The 21,818-nt window shown below is 40.7% G+C and overlaps 1 protein-coding gene across 1 annotated transcript; it reads left to right on the forward strand.

Annotated features, from left to right (window-relative positions):
• Positions 1-282: 282 nt before the first annotated feature.
• Positions 283-16,943, forward strand: LOC109902547 (nuclear receptor ROR-beta-like). Its single transcript, XM_020498984.2, has 10 exons — positions 283-599; positions 10,532-10,617; positions 10,818-10,959; positions 11,254-11,679; positions 11,796-11,917; positions 12,048-12,180; positions 12,909-13,016; positions 13,172-13,282; positions 13,383-13,495; positions 13,635-16,943. The coding sequence occupies exons 1-10, from the start codon at positions 593-595 to the stop codon at positions 13,794-13,796; spliced, it is 1,410 nt and encodes a 469-aa protein (XP_020354573.1). The 5' UTR covers positions 283-592; the 3' UTR covers positions 13,797-16,943.
• The last annotated feature ends 4,875 nt before the right edge of the window (positions 16,944-21,818 follow it).

The following is a 21,818-nucleotide window of genomic DNA, read 5'->3' on the forward strand; positions in this document are numbered from 1 at the left end:
TTAGTGCTTAGGTATATTTGAGACATACATTTTATATATTTTTGAATCACAGTATCTATTAATCTTTTAACGAGGAAAAGAAAACCCTAGAACCAGTCTGCTTTGGGGGAATATTTCCCACGATGTTGCTCTTGTGACACACTGCCACACTTTCCCACGCATGCTCATTTAAGCGCGCGGAGAGGCGCGCGCACAGCTGACGGCGCAAGAGGCGGAGCTTGTGGAGCGAGAGCACGTGAGTCCACGCGCCGAAAGTAGGTTACAGCAGCGAGCGGAAAAAGACATTGAGCTCTTGTCCAGGAACGAAGTGGGAAGGCCAGGAGCTACAATATTTTATTGCGTACAGTCCACGCTGAATTACAGGAAGAATACTTATGCTACACGGAGTAAATACGGAAACAATCTTACTAATAATCTATTCGTTTGATATTTTGTTTGTTTCACAGACCAGCTATTAGAAAACATATGAGAGTTTGTTTTATTTTTTATTCAACGGCTCCTTTTTGGAGCGAAAAAGCTTGTTTATATTCCTCCATTTTATTTTCATTCGCCTACCTGGAGATTTATGACAAAAAATTAATACGGCAAGAAAATGAGAGGTAAGTTTATTCTAATAATACTTAAACAAATATGTTATTTTGCTCGTTAAAGTTTTGTATGGGAATAATGTAAACTGGTGGATGCATTACTTTGAAGTAGCCTACTGTACAGTCAGCTCTGAAGTGCGGGTGTTGAAATCAGGCGCGCTTGGCAATGAACGACGACACAGATCTCAGATAAACTTCAACGGACTATTTGACCATGACATGCTTTAAGACAAATAACCCAGTACTCTATGTCCCCCCTCAATATATTTTCAAATCGTATTTCGATACTTAAAACCACTGCACTTAGAAATCAGATACATTTTTTAAAATACACAATTCAAGTTTAAGTATATATCTATTTGCATGGATATTTGCGGCCGTTTCCCATAGGCTTAGACTATACATATATGACATGTAAATGTGTGTCAATCAGTCTGCAGATAAACTTCGAGGGTGATCTGTTTGTCTTTGCATGTAGGATGACAAGAATAATTTCGATGTACAAGAATAATTTCGATGTAGTTACTTTTTTTCGCCAGCAATTGGCAGCAATAGTTTTTGGTTATGTAAGAGGGGTGGTGATTGAAATGGCTTTCACGAAAAACATTATATAATCGTGTAATCTATTTGTTATTAGGCCTACAGAGATTATGTTTGTTCAGCTCAGTTTGCCATTCTGCATGTAGCCTAGAGACTAGGTAGGTTATAGGTTGGCGAAGTGACTTGTTGGCCATAATGAATTTAAACATATTTTATAATATTAAAATAATACAAATATTTAAAAAATGTTCCCAACCCCTCAAAACTCGAGAGTGCTGATTTCGTGTCAGTTCTAATTGGTGGTGCGCAGCGGGTGTTTGATATCGCGTGTTGAGGGCTCGTTGTTGTTTTCTCCATCCCGGCATGGAGGACTGTGGGAGAGAGACCACTGTTCCATTGACCTAGTTCTGTCATTGAGGATTACACAGCATTCAGCGAAGTGGTGAAGGATTGGTGGGGACTGTGGAGGCATGGTTTCTGAGGGGTATCGTAATTTCTAAAACAATCCATTAGCCATTACTTCAATCTGAGGACATTGGCATGTGCAAACCAATGCGGGTTGTGTGTCAATAACAGAGACTTTGCTGATGCATAAGTAAAAACTTTTGCCAACAAGGAAAATTAAACCAATAAAGTTTATTATAGTCCACATATTATTTGCTACATTGTTTAAAAAATATATATATCTGTGTAGCCTATCAGTGTTTAACAGATTGTTTTGTATCATATTTCTATGGCAAATTATTTACATAAACTGAAAGATCATCAATCATTAATAATGGGTAGCAACAACCAGTAGCCTACATTCACCTCTCAGCCCTCACCCTGTTTCCATTGTGAATTTAGCTACTTGATTAAATCAACCAGAATCAATGTTACCCATTTGTTTTTAAGGACTGCTTGCTTATGTAATAGGATATATTATGAAATTCCCAGCTCTCATTCTCTCCAGTGATCCACACCTCTGTGGATATGCATGGTCCCCCAGGTGCCAATGGCAGGACCACTGTAAACTTAATGGATGCAGCCACTGTAGTGATGACTTTTATGAAGTGCACTTCTCCTAGGTGAGAAGAGAACTCTGTCTGCCACACTGTCTGAAGTGCTACAGCCATGTAGTGCATAGTTTTAGCAAAGGATCAAAGACAAAGTAGAGCAGTGGAGGCATCTCTCTGCTCCCAAGGGCACTGTTGATCAAGCTCAACGTCATTATCTGTCAGGAGATGTTCACAGTGGGGCTACAGAATGTGTGAAGGTGCCTCTCTCTGACAACTGGCTGCTAATGTTCCACTCCCAGGAGCTTTAACTCTTGCCCTGCTTAGAGTTGATTCATCCTCCTTTGACTCCCTATACAGTATAACTAGACCAGTGTTGGGAATTTTTCCTGGCCAGGAAAAAAACTAAGGACCCCAGATTAAGGCTATAGGCTACATACAATGAAAAACTGCTGGCCCAAAGTACAGTCTGACTATTTGTTTGGGAGCAGAGTCGTAAAGACATGGAGTTATATATGATGTGTCGAAATGTGGTTGTAGCACAGCCCTAAATATGTTCCGGGGGGGGGGGGGGGGGGGGGGGGTGAGCACACACAATTATATGGTGTCCAAAGCAGAGGACAAAAGTACATTTGTTTAAAATGTTTGTTTTTACAGCTTTTTTGTTACATATGCATTTTACATACATGGTACTTTCACAGCATTCACATAACAAAGATATATATATATATTTTTTAAACAGACATATTTTGGATAGCTAGTACTCAGACATCTCCGGTCTACATTATACAGTATATAGTGTTTTCAGTAATAACTATTACCAACCCTCAGCTGCTCTCGGCCCATCCCTCCTGTCTCTGTAGACCACCCTCTTTTGATTTCCATGTGCCATATATTTTTTTAATGTGCTGTGATGTCTTACAGGAAATTTGAACCTTTCTAATCGCATAGTATCAACAGATTGTGAGTTATAGATGACATTTTCTCCTAAGAGTATTATTATATTGTTGACTGAGTGACTATGGCTTTCCAAATTGCCCAACACTGCCATCATCACCCAACACAATCATCGACCAACACAACACAATTTCAAATGTTATGATTTTTAAGCCATTCCTTAACCTGTGACTCGAAATAAGCTACATGGGGAGAATACCATAATAAATTATCTAAGATTCTGTCTCTTTGCAGGAAAATATGCAGAGCTAAGATTGTTGTATGCTCCGTATACAGTATATAGCATCCAATTTGTATCTTTAATATATGGCAGACAAACAAGTTCCCTACCCTCTTCCCCTTCCACTTGCTTCCTCCATGTTGCTGTAATGCTGCCATCAGTATATAATATGAAGTAAAAATAAAGACGGCACTTCTAAAAGCCTGTTTCACACCATAGCCTGCTGAATTTGCAAGATAACTTTTCTTTCATTTTGATCTCGGCACAAATTTAAAATGTGGCACTGACTCGCCCATTGATTGATGTTTCAGCATTGTCTCAATGAAGAGTTTGGCGTTCGACTAGCCATGTGTGACATGTACGCGCAGTTACAGCACAAGCCTGCTAGAGTTAGCGGCAGAGAGATGAGCAATATCCACCGTTCATAGTACGGATGAAGCCTGACCTGGAATGTGAAGCTAACTGAAGCTGTCTAGCTTTCTAAAAGCCTGAGTAGATCTAGCGTGCTTCATAGTATACCACTCAGGCCTGTTAGGGAAATCCAGATTGATACAGTTGAAGTCGGAAGTTTACATACACATAGGTTGGAGTCATTAAAACACTTCTTTCAACCACTCCACAAATTTCTTGTTAACAAACTATAGTTTTGGCAAGTCGGTTGGGATATCTACTTTGTGCATGACACAAGTAATTCTTCCAACAATTGTTTACAGACATATTATTTCACTTATAATTCACAGGATCACAATTCCAGAGTTGTCAGAAGTTTACATACACTAAGTTGACTGTGCCTTTAAACAGCTTGGAAAATTCCAGAAAATGTTGTCATGGCTTTAGAAGCTTCTGAGAGGCTAATTGACATAATTTGAGTCAATTGGAGATGTACCTGTGGATGTATTTCAATACCTACCTTCAAACTCAGTGCCTCTTTGCTTGACATGGGAAAATCAAAAGGAATCAGCCAAGACCTCAGAAAAAAATTGTACACCTCCACGAGTCACACTCCATGATTCATCCTTGGGAGCAATTTCCAAACGCCTGAAGGTATCACATTTACCTGTACAAACAATAGTACGAAAGTATAAACACCATGGGACCACGCAGTCGTCATACTGCTCAGGAAGGAGATGCGTTCTGTCTCCTAGAGAAGAACGTACTTTGGTGCGAAAAGTGCAAATCAAATCCAGAACAACAGCAAAGGACCTTGTGAAGATGCTGGAGGAAACAGGTACAAAAGTATATATCCACAGTAAAACGAGTCCCTATATCAACATAACCTGGAAGGCCACTCAGCAAGGAAGAAGCCACTGCTCCAAAACCACCATAAAAAAAAGCCAGACTACGGTTTGCAACTGCACATGGAGACAAAGATCGTACTTTTTGGAGAAATGTCCTCTGGTCTGATGAAACAAAAATAGAACTGTTTGGCCATAATGACCATCGTTATGTTTGGAGGAAAAGGGGGGTGGCTTGCAAGCCGAAGAACACCATCCCAACCGTGAAGCACGGGGTTAACGCATCATGTTGTGGGGGTGCTTTGCTGCAGGAGGGACTAGTGCACTTCACAAAATAGATGACAACACAAGGATGGAAAATTATGTGGATATATTGAAGCAACATCTCAAGACATCAGTCAGGAAGCTTGGTCGCAAATGGGTCTTCCAAATGGACAATGACCCCAAGCATACTTCTAAAGTTGTGGCAAAATGGCTTAAGGACAACAAAGTCAAGGTATTGGAGTGGCCATCACAAAGCCCTGACCTCAATCATATAAAACATTTGTAGGCAGAACTGAAAAAGCGTGTGTGAGCAAGGAGGCCTACAAACCTACAAATGGGCCAAAATTCACCCAACTTATTGTGGGAAGCTTATGGAAAGCTACCTGAAACATTTGACCCAAGTTAAACAATTTAAAGGCAATGCTACCAAATACTAATTGAGTATATGTAAACTTCTGACCCACTGGGAATGTGATGAAAGAAATAAAAGCTGAAATAAATCATTCTCACTACTATTATTCTGGCATTTCACATTCTTAAAATAAAGTGGTGATCCTAACTGACCTAAGACAGGGAATTTTTACTCTGATTAAATATCAGGAATTGTGAAAACTGAGTTTAAATGTATTTGGCTAAGGTGTATGTAAACATCCGACTTCAACTGTATGTTACACTCAAAATTATATATGGCAGTGGAGGAAAATACATAGAGAGCAAAAGAGAAGTGGATGTTTCATACGCCACAAACCACACCCATAAAATAAGAATATATGTGGAAATTCAATGAAAAAGTCAAAGCAACGACCAAATAAAAGCATTTAACAAAAAAAGTATACATTTTGGGAAATAACCAGATTGTACAGTTTTTTTAAAATATTTATATCATTTTATTTTCCTACGCAATATTTAGTATTAACACAGTATCACTGATTGTTACCTAATGTAGCTGGGCTAGATCGTCAGTCACCATCATTGGTACCGTACACACTTAAGTCCACTCTCAGTCCACTCCTGTTACTTCTACAGAGGAAATACTCAATCCTCTTGTGCATATTTAAAGAGTAGGGCTCTGTATCATCCATACACTCTCACAGAATACTACTTTGTGTAGGTAGGCCATGCTGACATGGAGAGAGGGAGAAGTTATCACTATCGACAAAGCTGTTTAGAAAACAGGTGCTAGGTACTGTAGGCCCCATCAGCAGCCTAGCCCAGAGAGAGGGTTATGTTTAATCAACTAAATGTCCCCTTCACCTTGCAATAAAGCTCTAGGACAAGAGCACCTCACACCAGATGTTCTATATTGTATATATACCTTAAACCCTTAACGCATATGCAATGTAGGTTAAACATACAGTGTGTCAAGTAAATACAAAGTGCAAGGTAAATAGGACCTTTGGACTCCCTATGAGCTGTTTGGAGTAAGATAAGAGAGCAAAGTCTCTGACTACAGTCTTTACTGCTGGGACAAGCAAACTGACCGGCAGAAACTCGCACTGGCACAGAGTTGCCTCAGAAGATACCTCAAGATATATGACCTCCGATAACTGACAGTACCACTAACTCCTTTAGGGCACTAAAACTCTAATCAAATCCCATCCTCAATCACAATTGTCTGCAGATTGTGATAGCATGAACATTTTCAGACTTTGACAACACTCCTCTCCCACTTAGTAGATGACTATTACAGCATGAATTGTATACCTGGTTCCTCATATATATATATATATATATGTATATATATATGTATATATATATATATATATATATATATATATATATATATATATATATATGTATATGTATATGTATATGTATATGTATATATATATATATATGTATATATATATGTATATATGTATATATATATGTATATATATATATATATATGTATATATATATATATATATATATATATATATACATGTATATATATATATATATGTATATATATATATATATATATATATATATATATATACATATGTGTGTGTGTGTGTGTGTGTGTGTGTGTGTGTGTGTACAGTACATTCGGAAAGTATTCAGACCCCTTTACTCTTTCCACATTTTGTTACCTTACAGCCTCATTCTAAAATGGATGAAATTGTCCCCCCCCCCCCTCATCAGTCTATGCACAACACCACATAATGACAAAGCAAAAACAGGTTTTAGAAATGTTTGCTAATTTATTCTGCACAGCTATTTTCAGGTCTCTCCAGAGATGTTCGATCGGGTTCAAGTCCGGGCTCTGGCTGGGCCACTCAAGGACATTCAGAGACTGAAGCCACTCCTGTGTTGTCTTGGCTGTGTGCTTAGGGTCGTTGTCCTGTTAGAAGGTGAACCTTTGCCCCCAGTTTGAGGTTCTGAGCTCTCTGGAGCAGGGTTTCATCAAGGATCTCTCTGTACTTTGCTCAGTTCATCTTTCCCTCGATCCAGACTAGTCTCCCAGTCCCTGCCGCTGAAAAACATCCCCACAACATGATGCTGCCACCACCATGCTTCACCATAGGGATGGTGCCAGGTTTCCTCCAGACGTGACGCTTGGCATTCATGCCAACAAGTTCAATCTTGTTTTCATCAGACCAGAGAATCTTTTTTCTCATGGTCTGGGAGTCCTTTAGGTGCCGTTTGGCAAACTCCAAGCGGGCTGTCATGTGCCTTTTACTGAGGAGTGGCTTCTGTCTAGTCACTCTACCATAAAGGCCTGTTTGGTGGAGTGCTGCAGAGATGGTTGTCCTTCTAGAAGGTTCTCCCATCTCCACAGAAGGAACTCTGGAGCTCTGTCAGAGTGACCATCGGGTTCTTGGTCACCTCCCTGACCAAGGCCCTTCTTCCCCGATTTCTCAGTTTGGCTGGGCGGCCAGGTCCAGGAAGAGTCTTGGTGGTTCCAAACTTCTTCTATTTAAAAATGATGGAGGCCATTGTGTTCTTGGACCTTCAATGCTGCAGAAATGTTTTGGTACACTTCCCCAGATCTGTGCCTCGACACAATCTTGACTCGGAGCTCTACGGACAATTCCTTTCGACCTCATGGCTTGACTTCATGGAATTTGCTCTGACATGCACTGTCAACTATGGGAACTTATGTAGACAGGTGTGTGCCTTAACAAATCATGTCCAATCAATTGAATTCACCACAGGTGGACTCCAATCACGTTGTAGAAACATCTCAAGGATGATCAATGGAAACAGGATGCACCTGAGCTCGATTTGAGTCTCATAGCAAAGAGCCTGAAAGTAAGTAAATAAGTTCTGTTTTTAATTTTTAATAAATTAGCAAACATTTCTTAACCTGTTTTCGCTTTGTCATCATGGGGTATTATGTGTAGATTGAGGGGGGAAAACATGTCATCCATTTTAGAATAAGGCTGTAATGTAACAAAATGTGGGAAGAGGGAAGGGGTCTGAATACTTTCCAAATGCCCTGTATATCATCTTATCTCACTCATATTGGTTACACTTTATTTTACTGCCCACTAATTACCTGGTATTTACCATGGTGCAATGTTTATTTTTACATAATTATTACTTTTTGTTTTCCTAGAGAGAGTGCATTTATGAGAGTAACATCCAAATAGTCCTTGGTCTAAACTTGACAGAGCATGACTACAGGTCAAATGTCCCTGACCCATTGATCAAACCAAAAATGTAAGGCCCATGAAAAATGTCCAGAAACATTGCTGACATTCTGAACTGCTACGTACTACTATATGGTCATTGTAAAAATAAAAAGTTCTTAACTGACTTGCCTAGTTAAATAAAGGTTAAATTAATTAATGAAAAAAATATGGCGCTGTGTGTACTTTTACATGCCATATACTTCCACGTGATTAAGAGATTGTCCTCAAATGAATTAGTCATCCATTTGAATTGTGTGAAAAGTTTTCAAGTGTTGAATCCATGAGCACTTTATGTAACTATGTCCAGGCAGCCCATTACATTCCTGCAGGTCTCTGTGGCCATGCTAGGGGTATTAATAGTTTTATGGACAGCTGAAACTGCACTGAAATACTTGACATGCTGCCACAAGTTGAGCACCAGTGTAAGTTACAGCCAGGGCCCCTTCAGAATATACTGTATGTTGAAAATACTCTTGTACTGCCTGGTGTTACATAAGTGGAAAATGGATGGCAATACAGCTGTATTTACTCTACAGTTTCTAAAGTGCTTGTTAATCTTTCACTTATCAAACATAGACTGTTTTCTTAAGCCTGTGAACATTTCCATTCCCCTGTCAGTGATTGAACCAGATTTGGTTCCAATTTAAAACAGGAAAGAAAGAAATCGGATAACATGCCTTGCAAGGCCACCACCCGAAGTACCTCCCCCTTGCTGAATAGGAAAGTGTGTCAGTAGAACAGCTCCTTCTCTCTCGTAGCCTGACTGCTCTGCAGCTGAGCGGCATGGGAGTTAACATATCAGAGACAAAGCTATGCTCCCAGGAACCAATGTGAGCGAAAGGGGAGGGTTGGCTTTTCACAGCATTGCTAGGGTGACCTCCTCCCTGAATGAGTGTTTTCATGGAGCAAAGCCAGACAGCAGTTATATAACATGGAGAGGGTGGGGGCCAGGAGTGCTGGATGTGGTAGAGTTTTTTTTCTTCCCCACTGCCTTTATTTATTTCCTTTTTTGATGAGCTGGTAAAGGGCAGTTAATACTGTTGCTGCCTGCAAATGAAATGTTACCTAACGCCTTGCGTCACTGTAACACAAAGTAGTTCAGAAAAAATCATTCAACACACCCAGCAGTCAAAGCAAACAGAGAAAAAAAACAATAGTTTTTTGAGAGTAGCCATTTTATCTTCTGTAGCGTCGGACGCTCTACTGAAGCTGGTGCTTTTGTTAACCTCTTGACATTTAGTTCACCCTGGAGGAGGAACAGTGCCAGTGAAACTTTATAACCCCAGACCCCAGCTAATGCAATTGACCTGCTACTCTGGGCCATAGGAGGCCCTGCCACTTAGATAAACAGCATCATTTAAAAAAACAGCCTGTTTCAGGGAGAGAGGGCTCAGGGCTGTGCACACACTGTTAAAGTTATAGTCTATGTGTTCCATTTGTAGATTCTGGCAGGATGCATTGTTCTAATTTCTTTCATCCCACGAGTTGACATTTAAACAATATTTAATATGAATACATTTTATATTTTATCGCTTGGGTGGAATGTTTTTATCTGCAAATTGTTGCAGATTGGCTTTTGCATTTGATAGTGTTTCTTTTGGGTTCAAAATCAGGACAGTTGGTAATAACGATGAAACAGATTAAAAGGTGGCTATTCCTCCTTATTTGATATTGTTTATGGGGATGTTTCTTATGTCTCCACCTCTCGTGCACTTTCTCACACATTTCTGGCACAATTCACAAGACTCCTTATCACCAGACGATTGAACCATGTCATACTAGAGATTAATTAACCCAACCCAAGACACCATCAAAGTAGAATTTATTATCTCGTCTAGGGACTATTGAGCAACAGCTATTGGACAACTTGTATGAAGCACCACTCAATAATGTACATCCACCTAACATGTTCAAATGTGTTAAGTATGCAATGCACTAATGTGTTATTGACTGTACGTTTGTTTATTCCATGTGTAACTGTGTTGTTTGTCGCACTGCTTTGCTTTATCTTGGCCAGGTCGCAGTTGTAAATGAGAACTTGTTCTCAACTGGACTACCTGGTTAAATAAAGGTGAAATAATTAAAAAATAAAAATGTTCCTCTCTCCTTCCAGCACAAATTGAAGTAATACCCTGCAAGATCTGTGGGGACAAGTCATCAGGGATCCACTATGGCGTAATCACCTGTGAAGGCTGCAAGGTGAGTGACCTCAACCTCGGCGTGCCTTGGAAATCTGTTCACTCCACTTGAGTGTTCTATTTTAGTTTATCATACTCTCATCCCTCAGCAAATTCAATCAATATAGATATTTATATATTGTATGCCCTTGTCCAGTACTTCAGCCCTCCCTGCTTCTGTACCTGTGTTCATGGTGTTTGTGCTTGTGTGTGTGTTTGTAGGGTTTCTTCAGACGCAGCCAGCAGAACAATGCTATGTACTCCTGCTCCCGGCAGAGGAACTGTCTGATTGACCGCACCAATCGGAATCGCTGCCAACATTGCCGGCTGCAGAAGTGCCTGGCCCTGGGCATGAGCCGTGATGGTGAGTGTCAAACACAAACACAACAAGGTCAGTCCAGAGGGCATCACTGTCTGTCAGTCTCTTCACTGGATGCTAGGGCTCTCCGGGTCTTATTGAAAGGCCATGTGTAGAGTTCATTTATACTGTGTGAAATCACTGCTGGAATCATGCCAGAGAAACAGCAGTGATGCTATGGAATTCAAATATCAGTGGTTTTTATTCTATATTTAGTTTTATATTGGCTCATATGGGTGTATGAGCTCATAATTCATTCCCTGGTTATTGACTGACTCTTTATCTCCTTTGCTGGTACAGCTGTGAAGTTTGGCCGCATGTCCAAAAAGCAGAGAGACAGCCTATACGCTGAGGTCCAGAAGCACCAGGCATCCCAGGAGTTAGCTGCCGCCCGTGAGGTGGGAGCCGAGGTCGAAGGTCATGGCCGGGCATACAGCAGAGGCTCCAGTGCTGCCCTCAGCGACCTTGACGACATCGCCACTCTGCCGGATGGCCTGCTGTTCGACCTACCCCTGACACCAGAGGGCGCCGAAAGAGAGTACTGCAATCTGGAGATGATAGGGGGCAGCAGCTCCTCCTCTCAGAGTTCACCCGAACAGAACGGACTGGACTTCAGAGATGGCAACCACCACATCAAGCACGAGTACCAGCTGCTGCATGAGTCCAGCCTGTTCACACACACGCTGCTCAACACTCTACCCGAGGGGTTCTCAATACTTGAGATCGGTAAGTGGAACTGTCACTCTTATCATTATCTGCTTTGTGTCAATATAACGATCACTAGATTATTTTTCATTGAGTGTGGTTGAAAGCTAACCCATACTTGACTTGTCCATTTCCAGAGCGTATTACTGCTAGTGTGGTAAAGTCTCACATGGAGACCAGTCAGCACGGCAGTGAGGAGCTGAAGAGACTTGTCTGGTCCCTGTACACCCCTGAGGAGACACGCAGCTTCCAGAGCAAGGTAAACATCAATGTCCTGTAGCAGGATTAACTCAGTGGCCTAGTACTCTGTGACCTATATACTCTGACACCCCTATGTGCTATTCCAAATGTCATATATAACATGGGCATCCCTCTGGTCTCTCTTTCAGTCTGCGGAAGTCATGTGGCAGCATTGTGCCATCCACCTCACCAATGCCATCCAGTACGTGGTGGAGTTTGCCAAGCGCATCACTGGATTCCTGGATCTTTGTCAGAACGACCAGATCATTCTTCTCAAAGCAGGTCGGTACCTACTGTTAGGACATAGGAGGAGTGCATTTCATAACACTATTTCATGACCTCAGCTTTCTCTGACCTTAAAGCATAGTTCCTGTTCACACAACCTGAGCATGTATCCATTTACTTCATTAACATGTTTCAGTACTTAATGTTGTAGTATAGTACTACAACATTAATACACAATAGTATATCTGAAAAACATGTGTGTCTATAGTTAGGAAAACAAAGTCTAGCATATGGGCTACATTTTAGCATATGCAAATCATTTCACCTAATTTGTGCACACAAAATACTGTCACATTTTGCATATAGGGCCACTACATTTTGCATATACCTGGAGGTTGCTACATAAATTAACAACATATGATGCAAAGACCACATTCTGTTTCCAACGATTTTGAAGAAAATAGTTATTATTCTCATGCTGGTTTTTCATTATGTGATGTTTGTTCATCATCATTGTTTGAATTGTAAAACAATTTATTTGAAAAATGATTTTATTTATAATTTATTGAAATACATATCATTTGTTATGATATGAAATATATGTATTTTATTAACTGACAACATGGAATTCATGTTCTATTTAATGTTGTTTGTGTATACATGTTGGAGCATCCTCTGTTTCCTTTTTCTCCCTTTCTACCACTGTCTCTGTCTCTCCCTCTCTGTCTTTCCCTCTCCATCTCTCCCTCTTTATCTTTGTGGTATATTTATGATCTCTTCTTCAGGATGTCTGGATGTGCTTCTGATTCGCATGTGTCGTGCCTACAACCCCATCAACAACACTGTTCTGTTTGATGGCAAGTTTGCCAGTGCACAGACCTTCAAAGCTCTTGGTGAGTCCCCTCTTTATGAAACCAAATCATTCATATTGATTCACACACCCACATAGTGGGTGTATTAACACACACTAGGTCAACCTTTCATTAGTTTCCGTTTTAAAAAAGCGTTTGTTTTTATGACACCTGTTTTTCCCCCTGCTTTCTCCCAGGTTGTGATGACCTTGTGGGTGCCGTGTTTGACCTGGCCAAGAGCCTTAGCCGTATACAGCTCTCAGAAGAGGAAATGGCTCTGTTCAGTGCTGCTGTTCTCCTGTCACCAGGTAATCCTCTCACACTCCCAGATCTAAATCAGACACTAAGTAATATGTAAGAAGGAAAAACAGCAGTCTAACTGTGGTTGTCGCTCTCTTTTTCCTCCAGACCGACCATGGTTGAAAGACACCCAACAGGTGCAGAAGCTTCAAGAGAAAGTATATCTCTCTCTGCAGCATTGTCTACATAGATGTGGCTCATCGGAGGAGAAACTGGCAAAGGTACAGACTGGCAGGGGATGATATGTTCCTTTATTCCTCAAACAGGCCTTTGTTAGTGGATTTGGGGTGAAATGTGAAAAATACACTTTCTGTCTCTCTTTTTCCTTGTCTCACTCTCTCTCTTCTTCTACCTCCTAAGATGGTGTCCAAGCTTCCCATGATGAAGTCCATCTGTAATCTCCACATTGACAAGCTCAAGTTTTTCCGTCTCCTCCACCCAGAGACGGCATACAATTTCCCCCCTCTGTACCGCGAGGTGTTCAGCAGTGAAATCACCTTCCCAGACTCCACAATGGGCTAAAAATCTGTTCAGATATGAAAGTGATTCATATAGAGACAGAAAGAGGTAGAGAGGGAGAGGAACGTGGCAACAGCGAAGCAACCAGCAGCTCAGTGAAAATCCTGCACGCTACACTTTAGGAACACTACTCTCAGTCGCTTGGACTGTAAGCCAGTCCAGGCTATGAAATTCAACACTAGGTGCTGGGTACTATGAGCATGCTACTTATTTTTGTTGTTGACTAAAATGGTTCTGAGAATGTAATTTCGCAATATCAGATGGTTTTCAAAAAGAGCTTGAGATCTCCCTCAAGTTAAAGTCCTCTGTAAAACAGGTATATTGTCTTTGAATGTACCCCACAGACATGCAGCACAGCCCTAGGTTTGAGACAGAGTGTACTATACACCCTACTATCCTGCCCCATGGAGGAGTTGCTGTGTAGATCTTTATTTTATTTTATTGCAGTTCTACAGCTCAATTTTAGTTTCTTATTTGGTAGTGCCCATACTTTGCAGTTTTGTATGCTATGAACAAACTGTTTAAAGGGACCAAGATCAAACAGATAGTCGGGCAGATTTGTTTTGCATGCAAGTCATGGACACAGAGACCCAGGGTGTCTATTACCATCCATGCAGACTTGCACACACAGCACTAAGACAAAGCACTTATGCTGACCTATATATGTATTTTTACAGGCACACATTCAGACACTGATATTTTTGAGCTCTTGACTTTATATTTTAAAATGCAATCAAAGACCTCGGCCCCACTACCCTTTCCCCTTGCAAATGCCACTTAGAGAGAGAAAGAGAATCACAGAAGTATTTTGAAAGTATTTTTAAACGTTCCTTACGTATACACTTATATTTAATCATGTAAAATAAAATTAGACAGGGATTTATATAGATATATAGAATGATTCAGGTCGTTATTGTAAAAGAGAATGTGTTTTCAATGACTTACCTGGTTAAATAAAGGCAATTAAATAAAGATAAATAGATTCCCCAGGACAGTGTGATGAATGTTCATCTGTCAGTCAAAGACTGCCTGACCATATTCTGGGGAACTGGGATGAAAAATGATTAGATTAATAGCACTTACCATCTAAGAGCCCTCCACCCGATCCGGACCATTTTCTCATGCTACCAAGAATCTCAGGGTTCCAACTCAAAGACTGCTGATTGTCCTCCTGTATCTAACAGAAGTGGGATCTGTGGGACTTTGTTGAGCAGAGAAAGGAAGCAGATGATAAGAAGAAAACAAACCGGTGGCAAACACTTTCCTGTGCTCCCACATAGGTAACAACTGCAATGGGGAAAGGGGTTTGACCTTTGACCAGCAGGGGGAAGGTGGAGACTCATGCCCTCCCTGTGTGTTCCAGCAGTCTACTGTTTCAGACTGAACTGAAGGTGTGCTGATTTGTTAATGATGCCCACTCACCCTAACCCAAACACATACAGATGTGATCTCTTAATTTGATCACTGTTGTCACAGATAATTTTACTGCACAACAATAAATGCAAATTGTAGTGTATTCAAGGTTTAAAAAAGCTTATAACGTTTGTAAATTCCAAACGAAAAACATTATATCCCACATAATTCACATTTCCTGTTGCTGCAGGATTATTTTCCTGCTGTGAGAAACTGGTCAAATTAAGAGAGTACACCTGTATGGCGCTACAGAGCCATCAGCTACCCCCTTGAGTTAGGGATTTCTACATTCAGATTATAGAGTATAAGAGATGTCATCATTTGAAGGATGATGATATGCATACAAAAATATGTATTTTATGCAGATATATTTTCCCTCACTGTTTATTTGAGAACACTAAATCTGCCTCTCTGTCTTCAATGAGCGCAGCCTTTTATTAATCTCTACCAGAAAGTCATAGTTAGATTAACATCTCTATCTTGGGAGAGGGACATCGGGTGTGGCAGGATGTTACTTTTTAACAATTCTTGAAGGGGCTTTTTGGATTTAAAAAAGCTTTCACCGCCCACAGTACAAAGCTTGTATATAGACAAGCTGATGTGTGAACAGTTTGGTCAGAGTGGAATACTTTGAATACCTTTACCACAAAAAGAGACAATCACTTTCAGGCCTTGGATACTTTCTGTCCAAATAAAATCTGATTTTTCACCTTGCACTGCTGGAACAGTGCTCTTCGCCATACTATATACATTAACTAGTTGGAATTTAGGGCGATACACTTTTCTGGGTGCTTACAACTGTGTCATAATGGGACTGTGCTATAATGTCTTTCCCAATTTCAGTTAGGAGGGCCTTAACAGTCCTGGTAGATGGCCTAGTGGACTCAATAAGCACTCCAGCCAGAGACCTTTAAATGTATAGCACAAGAGGTTTCAAGTTCTCTCAACGTAACAACATTCTACTTTTACACAGAGCTAATATTAACTGACTTGAGTTTATAGTTCGCAAGGCAGGGGAGAAGATTGTAACAAGATGTAAATGCTTTGTAATAACTTAGATTGTTCTGTATTCATAAAGTGTCATCTGCAAACCTAAAACTGCTTTTTCCGTCTTTGGAGGCAGTTCTCAAGGTGTGCAGTTACATTTCCACTCAGGGAGACAGCTGGGCTCTCTGTACTACAGTGTCTTCGTCAGTTAGCCAAGTCAGACACTGCACCGACTAGAAGACCTTAAACCTTGATCACTGTGTACAGTACATGTTCTTGTGAATGTTGATCACAGAAGTATCAAAGATTTACCCCTGTCTAATATCAATATTATTACAGGACTTTTGAATTGTAGAAGAAATAGGGTCTAAAATGTACTGAAACTGAAAGATAGATTTTAATCTTTGAATCCTGTGTTGTTTTTGTCGTGATCTTTTGTTTCTTCTTTTCTATAGTTATCTGTCAATTTTTTTTGTCAACCGTCTAGTGTCCTCATTTTTGTCGGACAGTTGTAATTAAAAAAAAAAAATTAAGAATGTTTTTAAGGATATCTCCCTAAAAGTTAGTCTTTTGTCATGATCCTTCTGTTTATCATGTTTTCATTCTATTATAAGAATATTATTGAAATCAATATAGATTTGAATAAGATATCTCAAATATATTATTAATATGACACATTTAAGAGTTTTGTTGTACAATGGGGATACAATATGTGGATTTAAGAATGTAATAAAAGGCTTTTTACAGTAAGTTAATGCTGTTTGTATGTCTACTCATGTATTGAAACTTCTTAACTCTTGAAATTAGATTCTTCCACAACAGTTCATTGGTATTACATACAGTTGAAGTTGTAAGTTTACATACACCTTAATCAAATACATTTAATCTCAGTTTTTCACAATTCCTGACATTTAATCCGAGTAAAAATGTCCTGTTTTAGGTCAGTTAGGATCACCACTTTATTTTAAGAATGTGAAATGTCAGAATAATAGCAGAGAGAAAGATTTATATCAGCTTTTATTTCTTTCATCACATTCCCAGTGGGTCAGAAGTTTACATGCTACCAAATACTCATTGAGTGTATTGCCTTTAAATTGCTTAACTTGGGTCAAACATTTCGGGTAGCCTTCCACAAGCTTCCCACAATAAAATGGATGAGTTTTGGCCCATTCCTCCTGACAGAGCTGGTGTAACGGAGTCAGGTTTGTAGGCCTCCTTGCTCGCACATGCTTTTTCAGTTCTGCTCACACATTTTCTATAGGATTGAAAGTTGAGGTCAGGGCTTTGTGATGGCCACGCCAATACCTTGACTTTGTTGTCCTCAAGGCATTTTGACACAACTTTGGAAGTATGCTTGGAGTCATTGTCCATTTGCGACCAAGCTTTTACTTCCTGACTGATATCTTGAGATGTTGCTTCAATATATCCACATAATTTTCCATCCTCATGAAGCCATCTATTTTGTGAAGTGCACCAGCCCCTCCTGCAGCAAAGCACCCCCACAACATGATGCTGCCATCCCTTGCTTCACGGTTAGGATGGTGTTCTTCGGCTTGCAAGCCTCCCCCTTTTTCCTCCAAACATAACAATGATCATTATGGCCAAACAGTTCTATTTATGTTTCATCAGACCAGAGGGCAATTCTCCAAAAAGTATGATCTTTGTCCCCATGTGCAGTTACAAACCGTAGTCTGGCTTTTTTGGGGGGTTTTGGTGCAGTGGCTTCTTCCTTGTTGAGCGGCCTTTCAGGTTACGTGGATATAGGACTCATTTTACTGTGGATATAGATGCTTTTGTACCTGTTTCCTCCAGCATCTTCACAAAGTCCTTTGCTGTTGTTCTGGGATTGATTTGCACTTTTCACACCAAAGTACGTTAATCTCTAGGAGACAGAACGCGTCTCCTTCCTGAGCGGTATTACGGCTGCGTGGTCCCATGGTGTTTATACTTGCGTACCATTGTTTGTACAGATGAACGTGGTACCTTCAGGCGTTTGGAAATTGCTCCCAAGGATGAACCAGACATGTGGAGGTCTACAATTTTTTTCTGAGGTCTTGGCTGTTTTCTTTTGATTTTTCCATGATGTCAAGCAAAGAGGCACTGAGTTTGAAGGTAGGCCTTGAAATACATCCACAGGTACACCTCCAATTGACTCAAATTATGTCAATAAGCTTATCAGGAGCTTCTAAAGCCATGACAACATTTTCTGGAATTTTCCAAGCTGTTTAAAGGCACAGTCAACTTAGTGTATGGAAACTTCTGACAACTCTGGAATTGTGATCCTGTGAATTACAAGTGAAAACATCTGTCTGTAAACAATTGTTGGAAAAATTACTTGTGTCATGCACAAAGTAGATGTCTTAACCGACTTGCCAAAACTATAGTTTGTTAACAAGAAATTTGTGGATTGGTTGAAAAACTCATTTTAATGACTCCAACCTAAGTGTATGTAAACTTCCGACTTCAACTGTATAGGAATATCAATCATATGGAATATAGATAGGTCATTTGTTAAATATTTAGCAAGAGATATACAGTTAACATCTGTCGACAACATAGAATAAGCCAAAACATCTATATTTTTCAAAGACAAACTGATAAATCACAGTGGTGCAAATTGTGAAACAATGCTAAGTTGACCAAAAGTATGTGGACACCAGCTCGTTGAACATCTCATTCCAAAATCATGGGAATTAATATGGAGTTGGTCCCCTCTTTGCTGCTATAACAGCCTCCACTCCTCTGGGAAGGCTTTCCACTAGACGTTGGAAGACTGCTGCGAGGACTTGCTTCCATTCAGCCACAAGAGCGTTGAGCGCTGATGTTGGCCGATTAGGCCTGGCTCACAGTCAGCATTTTCACACACTGTTGCTGGTATTTTGGTCCATTCCTCCATGCAGATCACCTCTAGAGCAGTGATGTTTTGGGGCTGTTGCTGGGCAACACGGACTTTCAACTCCCTCCAAAGATTTTCTATGGGGTTGAGATCTGGAGACTGGCTAGGCCACTCCAGGACCTTGAAATGCTTCTTACGAAGCCACTCCTTCGTTGCCCGGGCGGTGTGTTTGGGAACATTGTCATGCTGAAAGACCCAGCCACGTTTCATCTTCAATGCCCTTGCTGATGGAAGGAGGTTTTCACTCAAAATCTCACGATACATGGCCCCATTCATTCTTTCCTTTACACGAATCAGTCGTCCTGGTCCCTTTGCAGAAAAACAGCCCCAAAGCATGATGTTTCCACCCCCATGCTTCACAGTAGGTATGGTGTTCTTTGGATGCAACTCTGCATTCTTTGTCCTCCAAACACGACGAGTTGAGTTTTTACCAAAAAGTTATATTTTGGTTTCATCTGACCATATGACATTCTCCCAATCTTCTTCTGGATCATCCAAATGCTCTCTAGCAAACTTCAGACGGGCCTGGACATGTACTGGCTTAAGCAGGGGGACACGTCTGGCACTGCAGGATTTGAGTCCCTGGCGGCGTAGTGTGTTACTGATGGTAGGCTTTGTTACTTTGGTCCCAGCTCTCTGCAGGTCATTCACTAGGTCCCCCCTTGTGGTTCTGGGATTTTTGCTCACCGCTCACCTTGTGATCATTTTGACTCCAAGGGGTGAGATCTTGCGTGGAGCGCCAGATTGAGGGAGATTATCAGTGGTCTTGTATGTCTTCCATTTCCCAATAATTGCTCCCACAGTTGATTTCTTCAAACCAAGCTGCTTACCTATTGCAGATTCAGTCTTCCCAGCCTGGTGCAGGTCTACAATTTTGTTCCTGGTGTCCTTTGGTCTTGGCCATAGTGGAGTTTGGAGTGTGACTGTTTGAGGTTGTGGACAGGTGTCTTTTATACTGATAACAAGTTCAAACAGGTGCCTACAGGTAACGAGTGGAGGACAGAGGAGCCTCTTAAAGAAGAAGTTACAGGTCTGTGAGAGCCAGAAATCTTGCTTGTTTGTAGGTGACCAAATACTTGTTTTCCACCATAATTTGAAAATAAATTCATTAAAAATCCTACAATGTGATTTTCTGGATTTTTTTTCTAATTTGTCTGTCATAGTTGAAGTGTACCTATGATGAAAATTACAGGCCTCTCTCATCTTTTTAAGTGGGAGAACTTGCACAATTGGTGGCTGACTAAATACCTTTTTGCCCCACTGTATATAACTTCTAGGGGGTGTAGTCATTGATACTGCCGGGAAATTCGAGGCCTGCCCAGAATCCAACATTACCTTCTGCTGGCTCACTGCATTTGTGATGCACATTAATGCTGATGATGAGGTTGTTAATGAAAATGAGCACATGGCTGAGCTCTAATCACCACTTCATTAAGTCAGGATTCCTATTTGACTCAGCCATGCCTCCTCGCCCATCCAACATTTTCTCATCTCCCCCCCTTCTAATGTGACTATCCCTGATGCTCCTCCCTCTTTTCCCCCGCCCTGCTACAAAGTTTCTCCCTGCAGGCAGTCACTGAGTCTGAGGTGCTAAAGGAGCTCCTTAAACTTGACCCCCAAAAAACATCTGGGTCAGATGATTTGAAACCTTTCTTCTTTAAGGTTGCTGCCCCTATCATCGCCAAGCCTATCTCTGACCTTTTTATCCTGTCTCTCCTTTCCGGGGAGGCTCCCATTGCTTGGAATGCAGCCACGGTTCGTCCTTTATTTAAAGGGGGAGACCAAGCTGATCCTAACTATTATAGGCCAATGTCTATTTTACACTGTTTATCAAAAGTATTGGGAAAATGTGTTAATAATCAACAGAGTGGCTTTCTTGATGTCTGTAGTATTCTCTCTGGTATGCAATCTGGTTTCCGCTCAGGTTATGGATGTGTCTTTGCAACCCTAAAGGTCCTAAATGATGTCACCAATGCCCTTGATATGTTGACTTGGTGACCGTTATTGTGTATGGGGAGGAAGCAACCACATATGACAAGAGCATAAGGCAGATAGGTGTTCACTATAGTGAACCAACACAACCTGACACTAATTGACAAGAAATGCCATTACCTTATTTGTCCTTCACATGTCATTGGAATTACACCTCTCCAATGTCAATGCCATCTTAAATCTCCCAGAAATGTCATTGATAGGCCCACTCCAGCATCAGTCCTCCATCAAAATGTTGGCCTGTATTGTCCTCATCTGTACCTATTGCTAAAAACCAGGACTGGTCAGCCCATGTGACAGCTAAACTGGACTCGCATGTGTATAATTCGTTTTCATGCTGGGGTGACTCATGCATTGGTCTGCGAACCTGCAGTAATACCAATATCCCTATAAGGACATATGGCATTTATGGAAAACAAGAAGCAAACTTGCTGTATGTGATCGTTTATGGTGGCTAGGGATTGACTGTGAGACAGTGGCCTTTGTGCACCATGCTTGACCAGCTCCACCTCCTCTGCAACCCTTTCACTGTCCATCGAGCCCTGGGATCATCTTCAAATGTGTAAGTGTGTGGAGTTGTGTTATGTCCCTCTCAACCAAAGCTTCTTGGTCATAGTCTATTACCTAGTTACACTCTAAATAATCTAACTAGATATACGAAGAGCCTTATGAAACCATTTTAAAGTCAGAATAACACAATACAAAATTAACTAGGGCTACTTATATGCAGGCTACGA

Source organism: Oncorhynchus kisutch, linkage group LG13, assembly GCF_002021735.2.
Source record: "Oncorhynchus kisutch isolate 150728-3 linkage group LG13, Okis_V2, whole genome shotgun sequence".
NCBI classification, from domain to species: Eukaryota; Metazoa; Chordata; class Actinopteri; order Salmoniformes; family Salmonidae; genus Oncorhynchus; species Oncorhynchus kisutch.

Excerpts from the sequence above, each read along its gene's own strand:
- LOC109902547 (XM_020498984.2), top strand. Across the intron at positions 11,680-11,795 it reads GTTCTCAATACTTGAGATCG|AGCGTATTACTGCTAGTGTG; the intron begins GTAAGTGGAACT and ends GTCCATTTCCAG. Across the intron at positions 12,181-12,908 it reads GATCATTCTTCTCAAAGCAG|GATGTCTGGATGTGCTTCTG; the intron begins GTCGGTACCTAC and ends TCTCTTCTTCAG.